Here is a 27,850-nt window from a genome sequence, read left to right as displayed (position 1 = left end):
GGTGCCCCTAAGGTAAAATTCTTAATGGTGTTTTTTGCTCAACTAATCCTTCATTGGTATCAACATTAGCATTTGTAACATTTAGAGTGTGATTTGTTGTGGAGTCTTATGGAATGTGAGCAGTTTTTTACACTGCAGTTTGGTTTTTGTTTTTTTTTCTTTTTTTATCATTGGAATTGAATGTAGGACATAGAAGAATTGTGTTCTTTGTTATTTAATAGTTTTTCTGTCTAGGGAAGTATTGGTAACTACTTTGTTTGCTTTTAAACTAGCTCCATTGAAAACTAGTTCTAGAAGTTCAGTTGATTCCTTCACTGTAAAATGTAGCTGGTAAGGTTATTAGGTGCTCCTCACCCCAACCTGGTAAAGAAGAAAAAGAACTATATGATTAACAATGCTGTCTACTGTTTCACTAATTGGGCTTATTCTGAAATGTATATGAGCTGAGATATGCAAATCTGTTCTTTCTTCCATTCCTCTGTGATCATTTTTGCCTTTCGTTAATGTGCACATCTCAACCGTGCTGCGTGCGATTCTAGTGTTTACACGAAGAGGGATCCTGCCTGTTTAGTGTGGTCCTTGAGAATAAGCCATATGCTTTGCCTGGAACTGAGCTGAAGAGACAGTGATGTGTCACTACCTGGGCAAAAAACAGTGTTTGAGATAAGATGTATTTGTCTTCTTTGGAGGACCTTCCTAAGGGATTTTTTATAGTGGTGATGCTGACTGCATGTGATTTCTGCCTTGTAATTTTACTTTACATTGTAACCACAATGTAGGATCTAACTCCATAAGAAGTTAAACAAGGCCTGAGAAAACTAAAGTAACACAATTTGGTATCATTAATGAGTCTAGGTGGGAAAGTTTTAAAAAGTGACCAAATGATTGAAAAAAGAGCAGATAGATAACTTTTAAGAGTTCATCTATCTACTGTTTTTGATGATACAGTTTTTCTACTCTGATGTTTTAAATTAAGCTTCGGGGCACCTAGGTGGCTCAGTCGGTAAGGCATCCGACTTTGGCTGAGGTCATGATCTCGCGGTTTTTGGGTTCGCGTCCTGCTTTGGGCTCTGTGCTGACAGCGCGTAGCCTGGAACCTGCTTCAGATTCTGTGTCTCCCTCTCTTTCTGCCCCTCCCCCGCTTGCACTCTGTCTGTCTCTCTCAAAAATAAATAAACATTAAAAAATTTTAAATTAAGCTTATATGCACAGTTGATTGTCACAGTAACAAACTTACTCTTGTGTATTTTTTACTTCAGTCTTACCTAGCATGGATTGAAGTTTCAGAAAATTTTCAAAGGCTACTTCCTCTTTCTACTTATTTGTTTGTAGTTTAATAAGTTGATTTCGGATTTTAAGATGAGTGTTCCCAACTGTTTTTAAATGTATCTTTTGGTTAATTGAAACAATGGTATTTTTTGTCACCTGTTGCTCTCTCTGATAGGAGCAAGGAGATTTGTGACCTTGGATTTTGGCAGACCAATACTATTGACAGATGTATTGATTCCCACTTGTGGAGACTTGGCCTCCTTGTCAATTGACATTTGGACTTTAGGAGAAGAGGTGGATGGGAGGCGACTGGTAGTGGCAACTGACATAAGCACCCATTCACTAATTCTGCATGACTTGATACCACCTCCTGTGTGCAGATTCATGAAGGTAAAAGACTTCAAGACAGTGCGTTGATAGGCTTTCCATGTTTCTGACAGGTTATGAAAGATACTTAGACATATAGTTAAAAAGTATAACTATCTTTTAAAATCCATTGCTCAGAATTTTATTTTTTTGCAGATGGAGTGTATGTATACTTATGTTTTGATTTGTTTTGTTTTTTATTTCATTTCAGATCACTGTCATTGGACGTTATGGAAGTACAAATGCCAGAGCCAAAATCCCATTAGGATTTTACTATGGTCATACGTATATCTTGCCTTGGGAGAGTGAACTGAAGTTAATGCATGATCCTTTAAGGGGAGAGGGTGAATCTGCAAACCAACCGGAAATTGACCAGCATTTAGCAATGATGGTTGCTCTACAGGAAGATATACAGTGCAGGTTATTAGAAAATTGCAGTCTATTTTAATCTTATTGAAACCTTTTATATTGTATGTCTTGCATATATTTTTCAAGAAATGTCTTTTCCTAGATGTATAGAAAAGAACAATAGGACAGGGCACCTGGCTTAAGTCAGAAGAGCATGCGACTCTTGATCTTGGGGTTGTGAGTTCAGACCCCACTTTGGATACAGAGATTACTAAAAAAAAAAAATGTGAACTTAAAAGAAAACAAAGAAGAAAAGGAAGTAGGAAACGGATGTTACAGTAATATTTGATAAATTAAAATATTGTGATTAAATAACTGGCTTAATGACTGATGAATTCTTTTTAATGGTTGTAGAGATTTAATTTTCAGTGTACATTTATACATATATATCAGAGAGAACATTGCAGGAATTATTTTGTACATTTTTTTTTTTTTTTATTTACAGGTATAACTTAGCGTGTCATCGACTGGAAACTCTTTTGCAAAGTATCGATCTTCCTCCTCTCAACAGTGCTAACAATGCACAGTACTTTCTGCGAAAACCAGACAAGGCAGTTGAGGAAGACAGTAGAGTTTTTTCTGCCTATCAGGATTGTATTCAGCTACAGCTTCAGCTGAATTTGGCTCATAATGCAGTGCAGAGGCTCAAAGTAGCTCTAGGTACAAGTCGGAAAGTGTTAAGTGAAACATCAGATCCAAAAGATTTGATTCAGACGTCTTCCACAGAGCAGTTACGTACCATCATCAGATATTTATTGGACACTTTGCTCAGTCTTCTTCACTCTTCCAATGGTTTGTATTTGGCTTAAGTTCTTTAAATGTTAGAAATGTGTTTGATGTGATTTTGTGGCATGTTTTGTTGTTGTGTTAATATTTCCTGAGTGTTGCTCATTTTGATGTCCTTTCTAAAGTGACTATGAAATGTGTTTAAGTTAACTCGTTTTTTCCTCCATATTTTTACTTGTTTTTGTTTTAAACGGATTTTCGATAATTTTCTTGAGGTTTTGCTGTTGATGTGGCACATCATTTTGTTATTGGCAAAACATTAAATATTGTTATTGTGAAAACTGTTACTAAATTGCTACCCTAATATACTGTCATTTTCTAATAACAGGAGCTATTTTTGATCATTACACATGCACTCACAAACACACATACTCAGCTAACTGATACACCCAACTCCACACGTAAGAAATACAGTTGATTGAACTGCTAGATTTTCTCCTCCCCAAGTGTTTAACAATTAAATTCTTCATACGAAGAATAAAGAAATGAATAGCAAAATAAATAAAATACAATTGTGTACTGAATCCTGGTAAAGAAGAAAGTGTATTTAGGTATGCTGATACTGATACTACAGCATACACTTAAATAGGAAATTTTATTGTTTTCTGTTTTGTAATAGGACACTCTGTTCCTGCAGTTTTGCAGAGCACATTTCATGCCCAGGCCTGTGAAGAGCTTTTTAAACACTTGTGCATCAGTGGAACACCAAAGATACGATTGCATACTGGTCTTCTACTTGTTCAGCTCTGTGGTGGTGAAAGATGGTGGGGTCAGTTTCTTTCTAATGTTCTTCAGGAACTGTACAATTCAGAGCAGCTTCTCATCTTCCCACAAGATAGGTAGGTCAGAAGATACTGGAGTTGTTCGTTATTAGTAATTTCTAATTCTCACAGTCATTGCTCAGATTTTGAAATCCTACATATGTGGATCCTGAATGGGGAAATGAAACATGTCTTTCCAGGGTTTGGGGAATGCCTAGCAAAACGCATATTGAAAATTACACATGATATAACCAGACTACCTTCTGTAGTTTTGTAATTGAATCTGTGGAGTTTATAGGTCTCTGTTTACAAGTATTTCCTAACAGATTATGTTACTTTATGTGTTAAACGCATTTTCTGGGGACTTTGATAAAGTTCTCTTCTTGATTTCTTATTTAGTTAAAAAATACAACCTGTAGTTTGAAAAGAGCCAATTTTAACATCATAGCTCGAGATATAAATCATGCTGAGAACTACATATCCTATTGTTAAATGTCAATGTAAATTATTTTTTTAATGAGCAAATTGATTCATACTTAGTATATCTTTTTTTTTAGGGTATTCATGTTGCTCTCCTGCATTGGTCAAAGATCACTTAGCAATAGTGGAGTATTAGAAAGCTTACTTAATCTGTTGGATAATTTATTGTCACCTCTTCAGCCGCAGTTACCCATGCATAGGAGGACAGAAGGTATTATTTCAAGTGGTCATCTTTTGTAAAAACATAAGATTCCTGTTACTACTGCTTTCATAAAATGGCTACTGTGAAGTACCTATTTTAATATTCATCATGGCACATTTTGTTAATATTTCTATGATGTAGACTTTTTAGAATGTAGACTTTCATGTGATTGACTGCCATGTGGTTATTGCTTTAAAAATCTATTACCTTTTCATTATTTGAATTTTGAATTTGGGAACTATTATGTTTTTCCTATTTACTCTCATAACTAAGATCAAACTCTAATTTTAATGTTCATTTTTGAGAGAGAAAGGTAAAGAGAGAGAGAGAAAGCACCTGAGCAGGGCCGAGGGGCAGAGAGAGAAGGAGACACAGGCTCCAGACCCTGAGCTGTCAGCACAGAGCCCAACGCAGGGCTCGAACCCTTGAATTGTGAGATCATGATCTGAGCTGAAGTTGGATGCTTAACTGACTGAGCCACCAGGCACCCTTCAAACTCTCTTATTTAAGTCTCTCTTAATTTAAGGCACAGTTGCTATTCTGGTCATCGTATTTCATTTGAGCAACAAAATTGTTATTGGAACAAAAACTTGAGAATGTAGTTCAAAAAACTTTATGAAGGCAAAATTGAGCGATTTTTTTTATTTAGTTATCTGTAAGTCTTAGACTAGGACCTTACACCTTATTTCCTAATTTATAAATTATTATCTGTTGGATTCAACCTATAACTAAGAATCTATTCTCATACCATAAAGCATTTGTCTTCCATTACATTCAGTATGTTCCTCAATTTGGCCGTTGAGTTCCAATTTTGAGGCTTATTATAAGTAAATGTTAATGTTAGCAATGATACAGTATATTTTAAATTTATAAAATGTCTTATTGAATAATTGTCCTCTCAGACTTCATTAGAACTCTTAGAGTCACCTGATTGTTTTTTCCCCTGTCATCTCTTCTTAGGAGTACTGGATATTCCCATGATCAGTTGGGTTGTTATGCTGGTGTCCAGGTTGTTGGATTATGTGGCAACTGTTGAAGATGAAGCAGCAGCTGCAAAGAAACCTTTGAATGGTAAAGACAGGGAAAGGTTTCTGACAGGTATCAGAAGTTTATAATAATCTGTTGGTGGGGATTTTGAGTGAGTACACAGTTGTTCCAGAACTGGCTATTGGCCTGGAGATTACAGCTGTATGTAATTTATCTAAAGTAAGAATTAAATATACCAGGAATCTGTTTTAAGGGTAGAATTTATTTTTGAAGGGCTTTCTGGACAAACCCCTTATCTGAGCATGACTTTTAATGTCTAAATACAACTGTGTCTTTCATGAGGTATTTCCAGGCTCATTTAAACACTTTCTAATACCATACATATCAGTGAATTTATGAATAGGAAATCTTTGTTATTTTAGTATAGTGTGTCATTCTATTTACCATTATGGAGTATAGTTCTAATTGACTATAAGGAGCTTTTATGCTTAGATATGGAAATTACCAGATTTACTTATTTTTTGTTTTTGTTTTTTATTTTTTTGAGTTTCAGTCTTTCCATAAACTTTTGGGGCATAGAAAAATTTAAAAGTTAAAGGAAATCAAGCTGTAAGACAAATTATTTTCTTCTTTTCTTCCAACCTAATGACACTTTTCCTAAAGGTTTTGGAATAGCTCCATCTTAAATCTAAGTGCCATAAAATTTGAATTTTATACATTGTCAGGACCATAGTATTAAAAAAGATCCCTCAGAGTGTTTTCTAGATAAATCAATTGATTATCATTTGATAAGTCAAATGGGGCCCATTACTTTTGGTAAAAGGGTGGGGTATTTTATTTATGTAGAGAAAATATGTTTTAAATATTTAGAGTCTTTGGCTCAATTTACTGATTTATGGGATATAGAGGTATCTACAATTATATACAACTGTCATATAAAGTTGGAATATTACAGTATTGAAGGTCTTAGTTTTTATTTATATCATTCAGATAGTATGGAAATGCATTGGTGGAAGACATTTTTTGTAGGTTTTGAAGAATTTGAATTGACTTGACTAATGGATATTAGAGAATAGGGAAGATATCTTTAGGTTAAGCAAGCATGAACAAGTAACTGGAGATTACTTCAGGGGTGGTTCAGGGGTGGTATTGAGCCTGAATTGAAAAGAAGAATGATACTTAAAGTAATAGTCTGGACACGTTTTAAAAAACGAGAGTAAATCGAGCTACACAGCATAATTTTTGAACTGTTTAACCTTATTTTTACATTTGTAAAGTCAGATTATTGAACGCCCTCTTTTTGGGTCCTTGCATTAACGTATGGATTTGACATAGGCAGTAGTGAGCATTTATTGTTTGAATTGAGTTACATCAGTACTGTGTTGTACAAAGATTAATCTTAAGCAACTATGGAGAAAGATGGCTGTTTTCTTAAAGGGAAGATTGGAGACAGAGAAAACTCTGATCTTAAAGTCATTTAGGATCTGGATTAGCCTTTCTAGGGTTATATCTTACTACCAGTTTCCTTAAAACTGCTTTGTTGTGATTGACATGTTTATAAATTTGTGTTTTCTAGGTGTGGAAAATACTTTAAAACCACATTTAACAGAATTATTAATAAAATGTTTTTTTGCTCTTATAGGTAACCAGTGGAGTTTTATTAACAATAATCTGCACACTCAGAGCATAAATAGGTCTTCCAAAGGCAGCAGTAGCCTTGATAGATTATATTCCAGAAAAATCAGAAAGCAGCTAGTTCATCATAAACAGGTAATTTTCAATATACTTTTAAAATTTTAATGTTTGAGAACATTGCTTTTGACATTGCATGAGATAGACTTACTGTCAGATCTCAGGTATGATATTTAATGAGGTACTTAGGGAAATTAACAGTTTTGAGACAGAGCTTCCTTATTCGTAAGATGGCAACAGTTTGTAGTTTACAGATTTTTGGTGAGGTCCTTTAAAGTGTCTACCTCTTTACATCTCTGTTTCTGCCATTCTAAGTGAGAGGCTGTCATTTTCTTTTGTCTAGTTAAAAGGCCTCTCACCCTTTTTGTTCTCAGTCATACGTTATCATATCATTTCCTTCTCCAATTCTCAGTAGCTTTCAGTTGACCTGTGCATGCAGTTCAAAGTCCTTAACATGGCTTGATGGTGTCTATCATCTGCTTCCTCTTTGTGCCTGTCAGGTTTGAATTTTAGTCTAGCCCTACTGAATTTGAGTTCATAAACCACCAGTTTCTCATCCAGGATTTTTGTATGCGGTGAGTTTCCTCCCTTACCACATAGGATAACCTAACTTACTAGGCATTAGTTCAGGCATTCTTTTATTTTTTTTTTAAGTTTATTTATTTGTTTTGAGGGGGCGAGAACGAGCGAGCATGAGCAGGGGAGGGACAGAGAGAGAGGATCCCAAGCAGGCTCCATGCTGTCAACGGAGGGCCCATGCGGGGCTCGAACTCAGGAACTGAGACCGGACCTGAGCCGAAATCAGGAAATGAGGAGTCGGGCGCTTAACCAACTGAGCCTCCCAGGTGCCCCTCAGGCATTAGTTCATATTCACTTCCTCAAAGAGGTCTTCTCTGGTTTCTAAATTAGGATAGTACCCCATACAATGTGTTTCCCATGTGTCTCGTATTTTTCCTTTCATTATATTCGTCATAAATTTTGGTAGTGTCTTTTGTTTTGTTAATATGAGATTTGTGTGTTTCGCTGTGAGTGAATGATTCTTGAAGTCTTGTTAGGAGTCATGCAGAGTGCTCTTTTTTACCTGCCTTTTTTTCCCCTCAAAATGGTATTTTTGAGATTCATCCATATTGAGTATATCACTGATTCTTTTTATTCTTGAGTACTCTTCCATGAGTGTTCCAGAATCTGTTTACCTATTTTCCTATTGATGAACGCTTTAGTGTTTTTTCTTTTTGAAAAATCAAATATGCATGTATGTTTCTTTCTCTGATTAACATGCAAATGTTTGCATGTACACACATTCAGTCTTTCTTTCACAGAAAGAAGGTCATGTATTAGAATGTGGTTTTTGTTATAGGACATCTGTGCATATATCTGGATTTTTTCTTACGTGGTTCCATGATCTCTCTTGAAATTACACATAAAATTTGGTCCCTGTGCATTGTACTGTGTAGAAGTGAATTTATAGCCGACATCAGATTCTTGTGAGCCATTGTTTTATTATTATCATTTTTTTAAAGGGGTCTTTCTCTTTTCTCTTACAGTATATGCCAGGTTATATACTATATCCTTGATACCTAGAATGGAGCCTAGTGTCTTACCAATAATTATTTGCATAATTGATTTAAACTGTAATGAGAGTTTATATGAAAATCCTTAGGATCTGGCAAGTTTGTGAAAGCTTTGGGCTTTTTTAAAAAAAAAGGACTTAGCACTAAATTTTAGGTTTCACTTATGTTTTTTTTGACTAAGCTGTTTGATCTTTTGCAAGAAAAATGATGTGAAGCTTTTCTTTCAGCCTTTTTTTTTATTATTAACTAATTGTGTGGTAATAATTTGCATCCTTTTGAATTCAGCTAAATTTTATTGAACACTTAATGTTTATGTTTGCTGTGTTTAATTTAGAATATGAAGATGGAAAGCAAAGCTAGAATATAACCCAGTGGGTTTTCCTTAGTAAAATATTACTATTTTATTCTTTACTGTGAAGGACGTTATTGGGACAGTTGGTAAAACTTAGAATGGGGTGTGAAGCATAGTTGGTAGTAGTGTATTAATAGTATTCTCTGATTTTGATGGTTTTATTATGGTTTGCAGAAAGATTTTGTTTCTAGGAAGTACATACAAAAGTATTCAGAGGTGATTGGCCATCAGGTTGCCAACTTATTCTCAAATAGTTGAGAAAAAAATGTCTTTTTTGCAATAATTAAAATTGCTGATTAAGATTGTGATTGTTTTGAAACACATTAAAATTATGTATTTTTGATTGTAATTGTATTTATTGTAGAGGTTTTAGAATAGTTTTCTGAAAATACTGATTTATGGTAGTTCTCACACACACATATGTTGATCATCTAATACATGTGCATACTGGTTTTAATTTATGATATGTTTTTCTTCATATATGGAGATTATAGCTAAGTGAATATTTCTTTATAGTATATTAATTTTTCACCCTGATAACAAAAATCTCTATCAAAAGTAGAAATTTTGGAGATGTTCTTTGAAGAAGTAGGTTTAAGTTTTTAACAAAATATTCATTTATAATCATGGCTATTACCTTCTAGTGACTTTGTATTTAGAATAATATTCTGCATATATGGCTATATGGGGATGTGGTGAAGTCATTCAGTGGATTTTTAAGGCCTTCCTGTGCAGAATTTTTTTCTTCTTTGTTTTGGTCTGTTTGTTCATTGGTACTGACTGGTGGTTGCAAGGGGTTGGAATTTGGGCAGATGGGATAGGAGGGATGTGGGGTGGGCAACATAAAAGAACAACATGAGGGAACCTGGTGGTGATGGAACTGTAGTGGTGGTTCATGTGTCTATACATGTGTAGAATTCTATACAAATAAGATAGATAAACACAGACATACACTTAAAAGAGTAGAAGTGAAACTAGAGAAATCTTAATAAAATTGGTGTATTTTAACAATGTCAACACTCTGATGTGGTATTATAGTATAGTTTTACAAGATGTTATCACTGGAGGAAAATGGGTAAAGTCTTCAAAAGGTCCCTGTTATTTCTCACAACTACGTATCTACAGTTATCTCAATAAAATTTTCAATTAATAAAAAATATAGATATTCCAAAATTACACTACTTTTGAGGGAGATGGCCATAGAAACAAAGCTGAGAATGTTATACAATAAAAATATTTCCCCACATATTTAAAAATACTTCTTGCCCTCCAAAAAAATACCTATCAGTCAATCTCATTAGGGGCTTACATAAGAAAGTCTTCCATTTATTTTCCTTTTCCCAGGGGTAAGGAATTGGTTAAGTCTAGTTAGAACATGGACATAACAGTCAGGATTTGGAAATGACTTATCAGCAATGCAGTTAAAACTGGAACTTGAAGGGAGTTTTTTATTCCATTATTTGAATGTATTAAATCTTTGAGGTATATATTAATTTACTTTGTTGTTTTTAACACTGTTAGCTTAATATAGATTAAAAAGATTAGATTAACCCTTTTTTTCTTTCTTTAAGCAACTTAACCTATTAAAAGCTAAACAGAAAGCTTTGGTGGAACAGATGGAAAAAGAAAAAATACAAAGTAACAAAGGATCATCATATAAACTTCTGGTAGAGCAAGCAAAACTAAAGCAGGCTACTTCAAAGGTATGATCTATGCTTTTTAATGTAATTATTTTGGAAAAGTCACTTTTTCTTTTAATATTTTTAATTGAGTAAAGTATCTTTAATAATAATTAAGAAACTTAAATATATATTATTCAGTTTATCAACAGAAAGATCTATTATACCCCCCCCCCCCTTTTTTGAGGGAAGGTAGCTTTTAACTCAAGGAAATATATGATAAGTGTGGATTTACAGTATGTTTCCAGTGTGCTTACATTTATTGATTGATTGATTGATTGATTGATTGTCTTTATTTTGAGAGACAGAGAGTATGAGTATGGGAAGGGGGCAAAGAGAGAGAGGGAGACACAGAATCTGAAGGAGGCTCCAGACTCTGAGCTGTCAGCACAGAGCCTGACTCAGGGCTCAAACCCACAAACCATGAGATCATGATCTGAGCTAAAGTCCTACATTTAACCTGCTGAGCCATCCAGGCGCCCCCTGGTGTGCTTACTTTAAAGTGGATTGTGTTCCAGTAAATTGAAGATAAAAGATTCAAGGAAGTGTATAGTTTAGTTAATGTGTTCTTTCTTTTATTTTTTATTTTTATTTTTTTTTAAGATGTATTTATTTTTGAGAAGAGAGAGATAGAGCATGAGCGGGGGAGGAGAGAGAAAGAGGGAGATACAGAATCTGAAACAGGCTCCAGGCTCTGAGCTGTCAGCACAGAGCCCAACGTGGGCTTGAACTCACGGACCATGAGATCATGACCTGAGCCGAAGTTAGACACCCAACCAACCGACTGAGCCACCCAGGCGCCCCTTAATATGTTTTTTCTAAGTGAAAATCAAATCCTGTGATTTGTAAATAAAAATTTTAAATATAACTTAATATTTTTTTTTTTATTAAAAAGTTTATTTTTGAGAGAGAAAGAGGCAAGGCGACTGTGGTGGAGAGGCAGAGAGAGAGGGAGACATGGAATCCAAAGCAGGCTCCAGGCTCTGAGCTGTCAGCACAGAGCCTGAGGTAGGGCTTGACGCCGTGCACTGCAAGTTCATGACCTGAGCGAAATCAGACAGTTAACTGACTGAGCTACCCAGGTGCCCCAGTTAATATTTATTTTTTAATTTGGGGGCGGATAACACATATAGCAGCCAATTTTGTTTATTGTGTTTCTTTAAATACGAAGTTATCATTATTCCATCAGATTTTGAAATAACTTGAGTTAATACTCTATAGTTGAAGTTATGTTAATAGGTTTATCATCCACCTTTTCTGAATTATGTTTTGGGTGTTTTGGTAATTTTTATTTAAGATGTTGGATTTGACCCAATGTAGCCTTAATGTAGAATTTCACTTTTTGGAAATGAAAATGAAAGTCTTCCATTTATTTCCCTTTTCCTGTGGGTGAGGAATTAAGTCTAGTTATAACATGGAGATAACAGTCACGATTTGGAAAGGATTTATCAGCAACATAGTTAAAACTAGATTTTGGGGCACCTGGGTGGCTCAGTCGGTAAGCGTCCGACTTCAGCTCAGGTCATGATCTCAGGTTCATGAGTTCGAGCCCCGCATTGGGCTCTGTGCTGACAGCTCAGAGCCTGGAGCCTAAAACAATTAAAAAAAATTTTTTTTAATTAAAAGAAAAAAACAATTAGATTTTGCAGGGAATTATTTATTCCATTGGTTGGATGTATGAAATCAGAAAGTAATATTACTTATGAAGCTTACGGTTTATCTAAAATTTTGTTCTTTAAAAGTTGTAAGTTTTCTGAAGTGGCTATTTTCATCTATAAATAAATTTATAGTGAAAGAATGTTTACTCGGTAAACAATGACTTAGGGGCACATGGGTGGCTCAGTTGGTTAAGCCTCCGACTTCGGCTCAGGTCATAATCTCGTGATCCATGAGTTCTAGCCCTGCGTGGGACTCTGTGCTGACAGCTCACAGCCTAGAGCGTGTTTCAGATTCTGCGTCTCCCCCTTTCTCTGCCCCTCCCCCACTCACTTGTGCATGTGCACGTGTTCTCAAATATAAATAAACATTAATAAACACTGATTTAAATACTGTAAATTTCTCTATGCAGCACTTCAAGGATTTAATTCGGTTACGTCGGACAGCAGAATGGTCCCGTTCTAATTTAGATACAGAAGTTACAACAACAAAAGAAAGTCCAGAGATAGAACCACTTCCATTTACCCTGGCCCATGAACGTTGTATTTCAGTAGTGCAGAAACTTACTCTGTTTCTTCTCTCCATGGATTTTACATGTCATGCGGATCTCTTACTTTTTGTTTGTAAGGTAAGTAAACTAATAGGCGTAATTTATAATTACAGACTTAGAGGGTAAGAAAAAGAAAGACTGCAGTCTTTGATTGATTTTTGATTAAGAGAAATAATAGTGCTTTTATTGGTTTGCTTTATGTAATTCAGGTTTTTATTATTGTGCCTTGAAAGACTGAAAAAGTAGATTTCTTAGTAGATGTGATTTCTATTTTTAACCTAGTTAAAACTCTAATGTCGATCTGAAATGCCTATAAGGTAGGTATGTCTATCCTCAACCTACCTTTTTCTATTAATTAAAATAGGAAGTACACAAATAAGTGTCAAATTATCGTAATGAGGGGTTTTCATGCCCTGAAGGCTTTCTTGTAGCATATTCATTGTTTATAAAAATTATTTTTAACCATTCCACCAGGATTTTTAATGAGATTTTAATATTTGATCCATGAAAATACATTTCTTTGCATTTTATCTCAAGCAATTATTTTGACACTGAAAGCATATGTCATTAATGACAACTATTATTCCAGCTGTTTGTTTTTGGAAAAAACACATGTAATTGATGTTTAAATGTATGGCTTTATAAAATGTTGGCTTTATAAAATGTATGGCTTTATAAAATATTGCAGGTTCTGGCACGCATTGCAAATGCCACGAGGCCAACTATACATCTGTGTGAGATTGTGAATGAACCCCAGCTGGAAAGACTGCTATTACTTTTGGTTGGAACTGACTTCAATAGAGGAGATATATCTTGGGGTGGTGCTTGGGCTCAGTATTCCTTAACTTGTATGCTACAGGATATATTAGCAGGTTTGTGTGGATTTGTTTTTCATAAGGTATGTCTAAATTAGCTGGTCATGGCTTGAATAAGTAACATTTAAAAGAAACTGTAAACCAAAGTGTAAAAGTCTACTTAATGTATCAGTAGCAACCATTTGGAATGACTTTTGTATTTAATTATGTTGGCAGTTGTGATAAATGTCAAGTCTTTATGGAGGAGTTATGTTGTTAACAGAAACATTAGAGATAGTCTGTTTCATTATTATTATCAGCAATGGGCTGCTATTCTTTATGTGACCTTGAGGGCTCTGTGTGCCTCATTCCTTTCATCCATAAAATAAGGATAATAAGAGTACCTTCCTTATAAAGTTGTTTTGATGAATAAGTGAGTTAATATAGGTAAAGGGACTATCATAACTCCTAGTCATATTATACAGTTTGTGTTTTCTACTCATTACTTGTCCTTAACACTTGAGGTTAGAGCGGCGGGTCCTAGCATTTGCACAGGTAGGTGGAGAATCTTTTGCCTCAGTCTTTCATAGGTGGTCGAGCATACACGCTGTCATTCTCTAAACTGGAGGAAAATATGCTTTCATATGATTTGGATATTGGCTAAGAAATTATTAAAGCGGTTATGGCTCTTTTCTTTCATACAGGAGAGCTGCTGGCTCCGGTAGCGGCAGAAGCCATGGAGGAAGGAGCAGTGAGTGATGACGTAGCTGCAGCAGCTGGTGACTCTGATGACTCCCTGCAGCAGTCTTCAGTTCAGCTGCTGGAGACTATAGATGAGCCTTTGACACACGATATAACGGGTACCTGCACCTTCTTTAAGTTTTGTTTATTGAAGGTAGCCTTTGCTCTCTTTCTCTCTCTCTTTTTTAATGTTTTATTTATTTTTGAGAGAGAGACAGAGTATGAGCAGGAGAGGGGCAGGGAGAGAGAGAGAGAAAGAGGGAGACACAGAATCTGAAGCAGGCTCCAGGCTCCGAGCTGTCAGCACAGAGGCTGACATGGGACTTGAACCCATGAACTGTGAGATAGTGACCTGAGCCGAAGTCAGACGCTTAGCCAACTGAGTCACCCAAGCACCCTTGAAAATATATTTCAAAATGCAGAATTTTAGCACAGCAGCAAATTTATTTTATTTATTTATTTATTTATTTATTTATTTATTTATTTATTTATACATACATACATACATATATACATACATACATACATACATTTATTTTTGAGAGACAGAGAAACTGAACACACATAGGGAGGGGCAGAGAGAGACGGAGACAGAATCCAAAGCAGGCTCCAGGCTTCAAGCTGTCAGTACAGAGCCCGATGTGGGGCTCGAACTCACAAACTGTGGGATCACAACCTGAGCTGAAGTCGGACACTTAACCAACTGAGCCACCCAGGCGCCCCTAATTTTTATATTTTTGTATTAGGGTTTTGGCCTTAAATGTGATACATTAGTTAAATATGGTAAATACGTTTCGATTCTCTGAATGAATGCTTATTATAATAAAATGCTATCCTTTCATAATATCCTAGTTATTTTGAGATGGTCTGATTTGGCTGTGTTGAAGAAAATATAATCTAGAAAACAATTAAAGATCATGTATTAGTAAAGATGGTAAAGTTAAAGACTACTACTCTTTAAGGTCTAGCCTTTTTGATGTGTTCTTTTTCTTGTTTCTTTGTTTTCTGCTGCTTTAAAAACTGTATGTGTATCTTAGTTTGTACAATTCTTTGCTCCTTTTTTTTTTTTTAAAGTTTATTACTCTTTTGAAAGAGAGCATGCACGCAAGTGGGGTAGGTTCAGAGAGTGAGGGAAAGAGAATCCTAAGCGGGCTCTGTGCTGTCAGGCATGCGGCTTGATCGCATGAACCATGAGATCATGTCCTGAGCCCAGATCAAGAGTCAGACACTTAACCGACTGAGCCACCCAGGCGTCCCTGCTCCTTACTTCTTAAGAGTCTATTTTAGTTATTGTCCTGTATGCTACATGTGCTGTGGTCACTTCAACCGTTTGTTATTCTTCAGTCTTAGGTGTTGTAATAATTTTATCCTTTTTACCTGATAATCCTTGTGTCTGGAATAGACTTCCTCCTGCTGTTTTCAGGATGGACTCTTGATCTAAGATTCACATAAACCTTGTCCTCCTCCAAGAAGCTTTTTCCAGCAGCAGCGGCAGCAGCAGCAGCAGCGTTGGGCACTCTGTCTTTGCTGCTGCGTTCCACTCTAGATGGTCTCTGGTAGCACTCATCATGCTGTAGTTGATGAAATTTCTGCAGTGTGTCGTCACTTTCGAACTTCGATTAATGTATTGGAGAGGAGATATCTGTCTTTACATACTTAAACCCTACAACAGGCTGGCATGTGCTAGGCATTCTTTAAATAAATGTTGAATAAGAGTGTGAGAAGGATGGGAAAGTAAGGTTTATTGTAAGGCAAAGCAGGCTAGTTAGGAATTTTGAGACATCTAAGAGCCTAATAATTTCTGATTCAAAGTAGAAAAGTAAGGTGAATAGCAGCTTTTCCTGTAGGAGCTGCTGGATTGAGAGGAGCATGGCCCTCTCCTCTCCCTGTGATGGTGTGAACTTGTCCACTGATTCCAGTATACAAAAATGTTACTTTGCCTGCTGTGTTCAGGGCTTTCACTTGACCTGATACCATGAACTTTGTTCGCACCAACTTTTGCAGAAACAACATATAGCCCTAAGCTGTTGGTGACTTAGCAGGTCGTCACCACCCATCCTGAGTTTTGGGGTACTGGCAGAGCCGTGGCTCAAATCCCCAGAGTTCGAGATGGTGGGACTCACCGTTCTGGCCAGGGTTCTTCTGGAAATATATGTCTTGCGTATTTGGCTTGCATGTTTGTACCAAACAAAATGTGGCACCCTTGGTGCAGAGTGAACATAGCACAGAAGTGACAGGCCATCTGCTCTGCCCTGGCTGCCTCAGGCCTACCAGCGCTGGTCATGTCTATATATCATCGTATTAAGGAAGTTCCCGAACTTCCTTTGGTGGTTGAAGATAAAGTTCAAGGCTACAAGACTACCAGAGAGGCTGTTTCGCTTCTTAAAATACTTAAAGCCTAGAATGATATCAGAAAGGTTATGCCTCTCAGCAAATGAGAGCTGGGAAGGACACAATGAGAAATTGTCATTGTATCCAGTGTAGGGGACCCTGCATTATCTGTAATGAGGACAGTGGTATCATAAAGGCCTTCAGAAATGCCCCTGGAATTACTTTACTTAATGTAAGCAAACTGAACATCTCGAAACTTGCCCCTGGTGGGCATGCAGGACATTTCTGCATATTTGGACTGACAGCGTCTTCTGCAAGTTAGATGATCTGTATGGCACTTGGCATAAGGCTGCCTCCCTCAAGAGCAACTACAACCTTCCCATGTACAAGATGCTTAATACACATCTTAGCAGAATCTTGAAGAGCCCCAGAGATCCACAGAGGCCGCCAAGTACCACACAACCGGAGTCATCGCAGAGTCCTGAAGAAGAATCCACTGAAAAACCTGAGAATCGTGTTGAAGCTAAACCCGTATACACAGACCGTGTGCCGGGACACCATTCTTTGCCAGGCCAAGAAGCACAAACTTTGAATGAATAAGGCAGCAGCATCTTTGGAAGCCAAATCAGATGAGAAGGGGGTTCCAGGCAAGAGGCCTCTGGGAGGGAAGAAAGGAAAAAAGGGCTATTGGTGTGAAGAAGCAGAAGAAACCTTTGGCAGGAAAACCGGCTGCAGCTACCAAGAAATCAGCTCCCGAGAAGCAGCCTGCAGAGGAGAAATCCACCACAGAAGAAAAGACGCCTGCTACATAAAAACTTAAATTTTCTTATTCCATAGATGTCATATCATTTTGGATAGCTAATTTTGAATAAAGATCAAAGGCAAAAAAAAAAAAAAAGTGAAAGTAGTCTTACAACTTAAATCTTTGTTTTTCACTTTATTTTTTTTTTTCTTTTTTTTTTTTTTTTCAACTTTTTTTTTTTTTTTTAAATTTTTGGGACAGAGAGAGACAGAGCATGAACGGGGGAGGGGCAGAGAGAGAGGGAGACACAGAATCGGAAACAGGCTCCAGGCTCCGAGCCATCAGCCCAGAGCCTGACGTGGGGCTCGAACTCACAGACCGCGAGATCGTGACCTGGCTGAAGTCGGATGCTTAACCGACTGCGCCACCCAGGCGCCCCATGTTTTTCACTTTAATACTGGGCATCATTTCCTAAAATAGTGGATGTAACATAATGAATTATCTACTGGAGGTAATAAAATGGGTAATACTCATTCTAGAAATGGTTAATGATTGTTTTCAGTAACAAAGTTTTGTCCAGCATGATTCAATACGGGCTAATTGCTAGGAAGTCAAATATTACCACCTTGTGTTTTGGGGTTTTTGTTGTTGTTTTGGGGTTGTTTTGGGGTTGTTTTTTGTTTTGTTTTGTTTTGTTTTTTGAGAGACGGACAGAGAAAGTGCAAGCAGGGGAGAGGGAAAGACAATCTTAAGCAGGCTCCAGACCCAGCACAGAGCCTGACACAGGGCTCGATCTTACAACTGTGAGATCATGACCTGAGCCAAAATCAAAAGTGGGACTGTTGACTGAGCCACCCAAGCACCCCTGCATCATGTTTTTAATTGTATGTTTATAGATGGATACAATTTTTCATAATTAATAGTGTTTAATTGTCAAGTATAAAAATTTAGGGATGTTTATGTCAGTGGAAACATGTTACATACAAGTGAAGTAATTTTTTCTGAAATTAAAATCAACATATTAGTTAAATTTTATGTTACATACATCATCAGCATAATCGTTTTCAATTATTTGAAGGTGCACCTCCTCTTTCTTCTTTGGAAAAAGATAAAGAAATTGATCTTGAGTTACTTCAAGATCTAATGGAAGTTGACATTGATCCTTTAGATATTGATTTGGAAAAAGATCCTCTTGCAGCCAAAGTTTTTAAGGTATGATATACTATTCTTTGCAATTTAAATATTTCATTTTATACTTTTGGCTTATTAATCACTTAAAACAGGAAAGTATACCTGTTTATCACTAAATGTAATTCATTATTCATTGTTCTCAAAATTCATTAACTTGCAATAGATCTTATAGTAGTTTTTTTTATAATATAGATGGAGTAATATAAGGAACACATACCCTTTTATTAATATAGCCATTATTATTGTCTTATGTATTAGTAAGAGCCACTAATAGGCTTGGGGAAGTTTAGTTATGGATTACTCAATTTTAGGCAAGGCCAGTGTATTGCAAGTTCTACTTCTGTGTTAGCCTCAAGTTTTTCTAAAGGAGATATACCTCTAATACTTTATATTGCTTCTATTTATGTATAAGAATTTTTTTTTTTTTAAGTTTTAGTTATTTTGAGATAGAGTATGAGTCAGGAAGGGGCAGAGAGAGTGGGTGAGAGAGAGAATCCTAAGCAGGCTCCACACTGTCAGGAGCCTGATGCGGGGCTCTAACTCATGAACCATGAGATCATGACCTGAGCTGAAGTCGGATGCTTAACTGACTGAGCCACCTAGGTGCCCCGAGATTTTTCTTTAAGGATGCTAATTATCTCTCAGATTCTAATACATTTTTTTTAAGTTTATTTATTTTGTGTGTGTGTGTGTGAGAGAGAGACAGAGAGAGAGAGAGAGTAAGCACAAGTGGGGTATGGATAGAGAGAGAGAATTCCAGGCAGGCTCTGCACTGTCAGCACAGAGCTCCACATGGGACTCAATCTCAAGAACTGTGAGATCCTCACATGAGCTGAGATCAAGAGTCAGATGCTTAACCTACTGAGCCACCCAGGTACCCCTCTCTCAGATTCTAAATAAATAAGGTACTTCTAGATGTTGGTATCAAATCAAGAGAAAATTACTGAACTATTCCTATAGATGATTAAAATTAGAAGTATGTTTTGGTGATTTAAAGGGGGGGAGCATGTTTATTTTGTAACCCTGTTTGAATTTAGATAGTGTAAATAATGTCACTCTTAGTGAAGAGGTAAAAATAAACCACAGTTTTATTTTTCCCACTCTTTTAAGCCAATAAGCAGTACATGGTATGACTACTGGGGTGCTGATTATGGCACCTACAATTACAACCCTTACATTGGAGGTCTTGGGATTCCTGTAGCAAAGCCACCTGCAAGCACAGAGAAGAATGGATCACAGACAGTTAGTGTTTCAGTATCTCAGGGTAAGTGGGTATTATATTCTAAGTCATGTGCTATTCCTAAAACAAATCCTGATTTCATGTATGCTTTGACATATGAGAAAACGAGGCTGAGTGTGTGCTCTGAGGGTTTGGTTTCCCACATGTGCCATCAGAGTGACACAGATGTGTGTTTCTGTGTCAGTCCGTTTGGAGGAGCTTCTGTTTATGGGGCATTTTGTTTCTCAGAATAACACCTCACAAAATATATTTGTGAGTTGTGTGGGATTGACAGGGACTTTAAATTGATTGTGCTTTAATGTATTTTTTACTCATAGTAAACTCGTATTTTGTTTGTAAACAGATGAAACCACACTGAATATTATTTTTGCACTTTTCTAGTCATGTAGAATATATCAGAGTTTTTGTTTTTAATAAAATCTTTGGTTAAATTTTGAAACAACCATATGTTTGCTGAAATGTTGAAGTTTGATACAAAGAATATTTGCTATCCTGAACCATTTGGGAGTAAGTTGCTAGGCTTAAATATTTTTATTTTATTTGTTTTACAAATCAGGGCATTTTTCTACAAGAGCAATCAGGAAGCACATTTCATCAAAATTAGGAAACTAACATTAGTACTAACATTCATATCCCATTCCAGTTCAGCACTTGTGTTTAAATAACATCCTTTATGCTAAAGGATCCAAAGCAAAAAGGTGCCTTGTATTTAGTTGTCATACCTCTTCAGTCTCATTCAGCCTGCCATAGCTCTTTTTTTTTTTTTACATTTATTTATTTATTTATTTATTTATTTATTTATTTATTTATTTATTTATTTAATTTTGAGAGAGAGAGAGAGAGCAAGTGAGCAGTGGATAGGCAGAGAGAGAGGGAAAGAGACAATCTTAAGTAGGCTCTGCAATGTCAGCATAGAGCCAGACGTGAGGTGTGATCTCACAACTGCAAGATCACACCTGAGCTGAAACCAAGAGTCAGATCCTTATCTGACTGAGCCACCCAAGCACCCCACAGCCTGCCACAGTTCATCAGAGTTCACTTCCATGACCTTAATGCTTTTGAAGATTACAAGCCGGTTATTTTGTAAAATGTTCTTCAAAACTTGGGTGTGTGTGTTATTTCCTCATGATTAGATTATGGTCATGCATCGTTGCCAGAAGTATCGCTGGTATAATGCATAGATTTTCTTATGTATTCTGTTAGTTGGCTTACGATTTTAATTTGTTCCATGACTGGTGATTTGAAGTTTAATTACTTGATTTAAAGTCTTCTCCCTTATAAAGTTGTTCTTTGTCCCTTGCCAAATAAATTTTTGTGGGTGTGGGAGAGTGGTGCTTCGAAACTATTCTTTTAAAAAAATTAGTTTTATTTTTTTTTTTAATTTTTTTTTTCAACGTTTTTTATTTATTTTTGGGACAGAGAGAGACAGAGCATGAACGGGGGAGGGGCAGAGAGAGAGGGAGACACAGAATCGGAAACAGGCTCCAGGCTCCGAGCCATCAGCCCAGAGCCTGACGCGGGGCTCGAACTCACGGACCGGACCGCGAGATCGTGACCTGGCTGAAGTCGGATGCTTAACCGACTGCGCCACCCAGGCGCCCCTAGTTTTATTTTTAAGTAGATTTATGGTTTTCTGTTTTATTCAGTGGGTCATAATTATTATTTGTATATTTGTTGCTTAGTTTTTATTAAGGCAAAATGTGAATAACATAAAACTTACCATTTTAAACCATTTTTAAAAACTTTTTTTAATGTTTATTTATTTTTGAGAGAGAAACAGAGCATGAGTGGGGGAGGGGCAGGGAGAGAGGCAGACACAGAATCCCAAGCAGGCTTCAGGCTCTGAGCTGTCAGCATAGAGTCCATGCGGGGCTCGAACCCATGGGCCAGGAGATTATGACCTGAGCCGAAGTTAAACACTTAACCGACTGAGCCACCCAGGCACCCCCCATTTTACCCATTTTTAAGTATACAGTTTTGTGGCACTAAGTATATTCACGGTGTCTTCATTATTTATTTTGATGTTCACATTGTCCCAGATTTGACCAGTGGGATCTTTCTTAAGCTTATCTGTTTTTTTGATACTTTCTCATCTTTCTGTGAGTTTCCTTGTTTTCTGGCACAAGGTGCCCCAGGCTTATCATTTCCTTTTTCTTCCCTAGACTGGGGATTAACTACTTGAGCAAAAAGGGTATTTCAAAACATTTTAGTGGAAGAATGTGATTAGGAAACCAAGATTTGGGTGCTAGATATACTTAACTACAATTTCGGTGACTGTTTCTGTGTCCTCTTGGTGGACAGGGTGTGTGTGTGTGTGTTTACACACATTTGTGTCTATATTTCTAATATACATATCTGGCTGTAGTATTTTAAAAAATACTATTTTTTTAATAAATTTAAAAAATTTAAATAAGTTAAAAAAATTTAATTTAAGTTCGTTAATGTTCAGTGTAATATTCCACAGGCTTCATTTTAACTTCTTCCCTTCCATTTTTGTATCTGTATTCTCTGACATTGAGGAACCTGGTTCTCATTATCCTTACCTTACTTGTTTCCGTTATCATCACTTAATTTATTTGATCCACTTCTCTTTATATAACCAGTCTCCCATCTCTGGCCTCCTTTGCACAGATTTTGTTACCTGCATACTCCCTGACATACCTGATACTCCTGACAGGTTGTTCTCCATGAGGACACATTCTTCACCCTATTCTGCATTTGGATGTCAACATTTTAGTGTAGAAAGTAGGACATGAGTAAAAATTATCAAATAGCCTTTTTTTCTTTTAACTGCTCTTTGTAGCCCTAGATGCTCGCCTAGAAGTTGGACTTGAACAACAAGCAGAACTTATGTTGAAAATGATGTCTACCCTGGAAGCAGATTCCATTTTACAGGCATTAACAAATACATCACCTACATGTAAGTGAAAATCATCATTCTTGATTTTTTAAGTGCATTCAGTGAAGACAAATTTTTAAATTCCACGTGTGGTGTGAATCTGAGTAGGCTAAGTATATAGCACCTCTCCCTCACTAAGTTAGTAGCAAGTTGAGAAAAAAGACAAAGGATTAATAAATTGGGAAAGCGGAGGGGAAACAAAATGCCTCCATGTAGTACTACACTTGCATTCAGTCCAAAAATCTGAGTGATGTTTTGTTATTGTGGCATTGTGAAGTTAATGAAATTCCTAGAGTTGTTTGCTTAGCTAGCTGCCTGGGAGTTCCTTCCATTATATCCGCATTTATTATAAAGTGGGTTTTTGAATACAGTAATTCCCCCCCCCTTTTCCAAGAGACATACAAGACCCCCGGTGGATGCCTGACACCACAGCTAGTACTGAACCCTATATATACCATGTTTTTTCCATACAAACCTGTAATAAAGTTTGATTTATAAATTTGGCACAGTAAGAGATTAACAATAATAATAAAATAGAACAATTATATACTGTAATAAAGGTATGAATGTGGTCTCTCTCAAAATATGTATTCACTCTCGTGGTGGTGATTTTTGATGATAAAATGCCTGCATGGTGTAATGCAGTAGGGTGAATGATGTAGGTGTAGTGATGGAGTGTCAGGCTACCGCTGACCTTCTAACTGTATGTCAGTCAGAGGATCACCTGCCTCCTGCCTGTAGTTGACTGCTGTTCATACGATGATAGCAGTTGACTGCTATTAAAAGAAACCGGAAACTGTGGAAAACAAAACTATTGATAAGGGGGCACTGCTGCAGTGGCATCTTTGTCATCCTTAAAGACTAGGATGGATGTAGTCTGGTTTCTCTTCAAATCGTGTAAATCTTTCGCCTTTTACTAAAGACTAGGATGGAAGAGATATATAGGGGCCTAATTGAACTGCTGAATTGAAGATTTACTGCCTGATTATCTGCATCAAAAGAGAGCACACTTTTTATATCAAGGACCAGATAGTTAATGTTTTAGGCTTTCTGAGCTGTACAGTGTGTGTGGTAACTACACAACTGTGACTTTGTAGTAAGTAGCCATAGACAATGTCCAAACAAATGGGCATGGCTGATTTAGAAACTGTTACACAGTCAGGTGCCTGCCAGTTTTGATCATCCGGCTGTAGTTTGCTGAAGTAGAGTGCTAGACTTGGGTGGATTGCCTCCTGTCAGGTGAGCACAGTTAAGATAGCAGCTTGTCTCTCAAAGACTAAAGATTGAGGAGTTGTGCTGAGGAGATGGTGATTTTTATTTTCCTTCACCTCCTGTAAATTACTTCACCTTCTCTGGAGCATGGTGAGTAAAGGGGTAGATGTACTAGTTAGAACTTAGGAAGAGCATCATGTTCTCCGTCCCCTATGAAGGAGAGTTCACAATGCATTAGAGAAATTGGGTTTTTCAACATTTCTATGTCAAATTGAATTCTTTCACTTTGCTATTTTCATTTATTTCTCACCTTAGGGGGTATAGAAAAAAGGTGAAAGACTGAAGAAATGGTCTAGTGTTCTGTGATCTTGGTATTGGTACAATAGTATTATTGTACCTTATCTTTCATGTAATGGAGGGAATCTCTTTTGTTGGGTCAGCCTCTCCGCGACGACAGACAACTCAGTACTGACCTAAGTAGCCCTTTTCTCTGTTAAATATTTCTGATCTAAAACATTTTGTTAAAAGATGCTTTTGTAATTTGTATCTGTTCCTCTTAATATTTTATCTTTTGATTTTTATCCTGTTCAGAACTTTGTCCCCCTTTTAATAACTTTGTAAATAAAATTTTCATGGAAAACCTCTCTTAGAGTTCATATATTTGTCTACTTCCCATGAATGTATGCTCATTTATTAGTTTGGTGTGTGACCTGGGCATCAGAATTTTTTGATGCTTCCCAGGTAATTTTAATGTGTAATCAAGGTTAAGAATCAATGGATTAGAGTCTAAATTATTCTAAAATTACTTTCTTAAGAATTAGTCAAGATTCTTCTTTTTCTTCCTTTTCCTCTTTTATTAATTAGGAAAAAATTGAAAATAGAAATTGCTAGAGAGTAATAAGGTTTTGTTCCTTTGATGGACAAGTGCTGTGAATTGGGGAGCTTCTCTCTTTGGTGATTGTCTTTTTGACCTTCAGGTAATGTTGTAAAAACAAATTTTCAAATAATATAATGATGAACCATTCTTAGGAATGCAATTAAAAAAATTTTTTTAAAGAGCTTCACTTATCTGTACATACTAATAGCTAGTGAACATTTCTTCTGCTACTTTGTATATAAAAATCATAATTGTGTTTAATTTTCAGTATCACAGTCTCCCACTGGAACAGATGATTCCCTTCTAGGGGGTTTACAAGCAGCAAGCCAGTCCAGCCAGCTTATTATACAGTTATCATCTGTCCCAATGTTAAATGTTTGTTTCAACAAACTTTTTTCGATGCTTCAAGTCCATCATGTCCAGGTATGACTTCAGGAGAAATGGTGTATTTTTACAAGTATTGCTAGCCTAGTAAAAGGTGAAAATAACTGGGGAGATCTTTCTCAACCTGAAAGGGTGTTTTATTCATTATCTCAGATGGAGAAGTATTGGAGATCCTTTGATAACCACAGCTCCTCAGTGATAGGGTTATTTATAAGTTTTATGATTTTTAAGCTTTGTTACTTTAGTTCCAATTATATGTTGCACATACAACTATATTTAAAGACTTGAATCATCCATTTTGATTTAGAAAACTATATGTATTAGGTACCAAATTTTAATTTAAATTTTGTTTCATCAAGAATTGTGAGATGTGTTTGCTTGCCAGCTGAATTGAAGTAGCCAGAGGAAATACTTAATAAAAAAATTAATTACTCACAAGGAGTCATTCATAAGGTTTTTATTTAAACAGTATTTCGTTATATAATAGGTATTTTTTTTTCCTCCTGTCAATTTTCACTCTTTTTCAGTTGGAATCACTTCTCCAGTTGTGGCTCACATTGAGCCTGAATTCTAGTTCATCTGGAAACAAAGAAAATGGAGCAGACATTTTTTTATATAATGCCAATCGAATACCTGTCATCTCATTAAATCAGGGTAAGATTTATTAGAAGGATGGTTATTAACATACTATAAATAAACTAAAAAGGCAATGATTAGGGTAATGTTTACCTAATCTTTGTCATTAGGATTAAAATGGTTTACTGGAAAAAAGCCTTTTTTTAATAAACTGACATTACTTAGCAGTGAAAAAAACAAAAAAATTACTCTGTGATTTGTGTTATCTTATGCCCATGTGCAACTAAAACTTGCACTGTTAATCTTTATTTCCTAAAATATTTGTCTTATTCTTCAGCTGTTCTGTTACCACTGGTATGTCTTTTTTTTTGTTTGTTTTTAATGATTATTTTTGAGAGACAGAGACAGAGTGTGAGCGGGGGCGGGCAGAGAGAGAGGGAGACATAGAATCCAAAGCAGGCTCCAGGCTCCAAGCTGTCAGCACAGAGCCCAATGCGGGGCTCGAACTCACAAACCCTGAGATCATGAACTGAGCCAAAGTCAGAAGCTTAACTGACTGAGCCACCCAGGTGCCCTTGGTATTTCTTAAAAAGGTGAATCAGCCTCATAGGAATTGATAAATTGGAGTTGGTTGTCGATTTCCTGTAGATATTGTATTAGTAGGCAAACCATAAGAGACTCTTAAATACAGAGAACAAACTGAGGGTGGGGGAAAGGGGAAAATGGGCAATGGGCATTGAGGAGGTCACTTGTTGGGATGAGCCCTGGGTGTTGTATATAAGCATTGAACCACAGGAATCTACCCCAAAAACCAAGAGCACACTTTACACACTGTATGTTAGTCAATTTGACAGTAAATTATATTTAAAAAAAGAAAAAAATTTGTGTTAGTTAGGGATGCCTGGGGGGCTCAGTCAGTTAAACGTCCGACTTCGGCTCAGGTCATAATCTCATGGTTTGTGAGTTCAAGCCTTGTGTTGGGCTGTGTGCTGACAGCTCAGAGCCTTGTGTCTCCCACTTTGTCTGCCTCTACCCCACTCACGCTCTGTCTCTCTCTCTCTCTCTCTCCCCCTCAAAAATAAACATTAAAAAAAAATTTTTTAAGAGTTGTATTAGTTAACTTTTGGGTGTGTGTGTGTGTGTGTGTATGTGTGTGTGTTTTGGACAAATGCATGAGTGTGGATATAATGGGAGTAAAATAATACCCTTCTATAGAAATAGAATTAGTCTTTGGCTCTGGCTGCAGGAATCTATTTAGTTTTATTTTAAGAAAAGTGTAAATGGTCATCTATTTCTGGTGCTTTCTTCCTAGGGGGGTGCATTTTCTATTCACATGGCTATCAGGTTGGTCTTTAGTCCCACTGGCTCAACGGTCCTACTTAGATCTGCATTGTCTTGGCAAGAGCCAACCTGCTTTAATTAAGAGGTTTTCATCTCTTCCACTGTACTAATAATTATTATAAGTCGTGCTCTTTTTTATTGTGAAAACCCTTACACATAAACAAAGTTGATGAGTAAAAAAAGTAAATAACTGTTCATTATTATCATCAGATATCTGGTTAGTATTCAAATTTCTAGTTGTCTCAACTGTTCCAAATTTTTAAAACTTGAAATAGACTCCATATAAGGTCCACATGTTTTAATTATATTTCTTTAATCCCTAAGCTGTATCGGTTCCCTCCAGATCTTTTTTTTTTATCCCCTTAATAAAGTCATTTTTCAAAGAAGTTTGGTTGTTTTTCAGGATTCTCAGGTTCCTGATTTTTTGTGATTGTATCTCCATGCTGTCCTCTCTGTTTCCTATAAATTGGTAGTTAGACCTGGAGCTTAGTATTTTTTTAAAAGGCAATTTCAAAGGTAGCCTCTATTTTTACATTATTAACACACTGATGCTGAATGCCATTAATAATTCATTAGAGGTTTCAAAATGAGGATAGTCTGTTTCTGTCACTTTTTCATTTTAGTTGAAATATTTACATAAAGAGAAATTTTCTTTCATAGGCTGTTCTCTCAACCTCTGTTGGTACAGTTTGTATAATAGAGGCAAGGAAAATGCCAGAACTTCCTTAATTTTTAAAATGACCATTTAGTTTCTTTAATAAAT

At 36.4% G+C, this 27,850-nt stretch overlaps 1 protein-coding gene across 13 annotated transcripts in view; it reads left to right on the top strand.

Annotated features, from left to right (window-relative positions):
• Positions 1-27,850, top strand: part of BIRC6 (baculoviral IAP repeat containing 6) — a 222,596-nt gene that overhangs the window by 89,054 nt on the left and 105,692 nt on the right. For 9 of the 13 annotated variants that reach the window (XR_008418046.1, XM_053891020.1, XM_053891019.1 and 6 more), the window contains 16 exons: positions 1,445-1,659; positions 1,847-2,055; positions 2,489-2,835; positions 3,449-3,668; positions 4,148-4,281; positions 5,233-5,370; positions 6,902-7,029; positions 10,446-10,577; positions 12,622-12,837; positions 13,448-13,631; positions 14,258-14,413; positions 18,446-18,579; positions 19,669-19,822; positions 22,602-22,718; positions 25,055-25,209; positions 25,698-25,824. Coding sequence is in view for 12 of the 13 variants with exons in the window: in XM_053891020.1 (XP_053746995.1) it covers positions 1,445-1,659; positions 1,847-2,055; positions 2,489-2,835; positions 3,449-3,668; positions 4,148-4,281; positions 5,233-5,370; positions 6,902-7,029; positions 10,446-10,577; positions 12,622-12,837; positions 13,448-13,631; positions 14,258-14,413; positions 18,446-18,579; positions 19,669-19,822; positions 22,602-22,718; positions 25,055-25,209; positions 25,698-25,824 (2,766 nt within the window). In the remaining variant the exon portion in view is untranslated. The remainder of the gene's footprint in view (positions 1-1,444; positions 1,660-1,846; positions 2,056-2,488; positions 2,836-3,448; positions 3,669-4,147; positions 4,282-5,232; positions 5,371-6,901; positions 7,030-10,445; positions 10,578-12,621; positions 12,838-13,447; positions 13,632-14,257; positions 14,414-18,445; positions 18,580-19,668; positions 19,823-22,601; positions 22,719-25,054; positions 25,210-25,697; positions 25,825-27,850) is intronic. The other 4 variants (XM_053891012.1, XM_053891015.1, XM_053891014.1 and 1 more) reach the window with 2 other exon arrangements.

The sequence above is a fragment of the Panthera pardus genome, unplaced genomic scaffold (genome assembly GCF_024362965.1).
Source record: "Panthera pardus isolate Hobbes unplaced genomic scaffold, ASM2436296v1 HiC_scaffold_26, whole genome shotgun sequence".
In the NCBI taxonomy this organism is placed as follows: domain Eukaryota; kingdom Metazoa; phylum Chordata; class Mammalia; order Carnivora; family Felidae; genus Panthera; species Panthera pardus.
The sequence above is the reverse complement of the archived record's forward strand: the minus strand, read 5'-3'. Positions and strand labels throughout refer to the sequence as shown.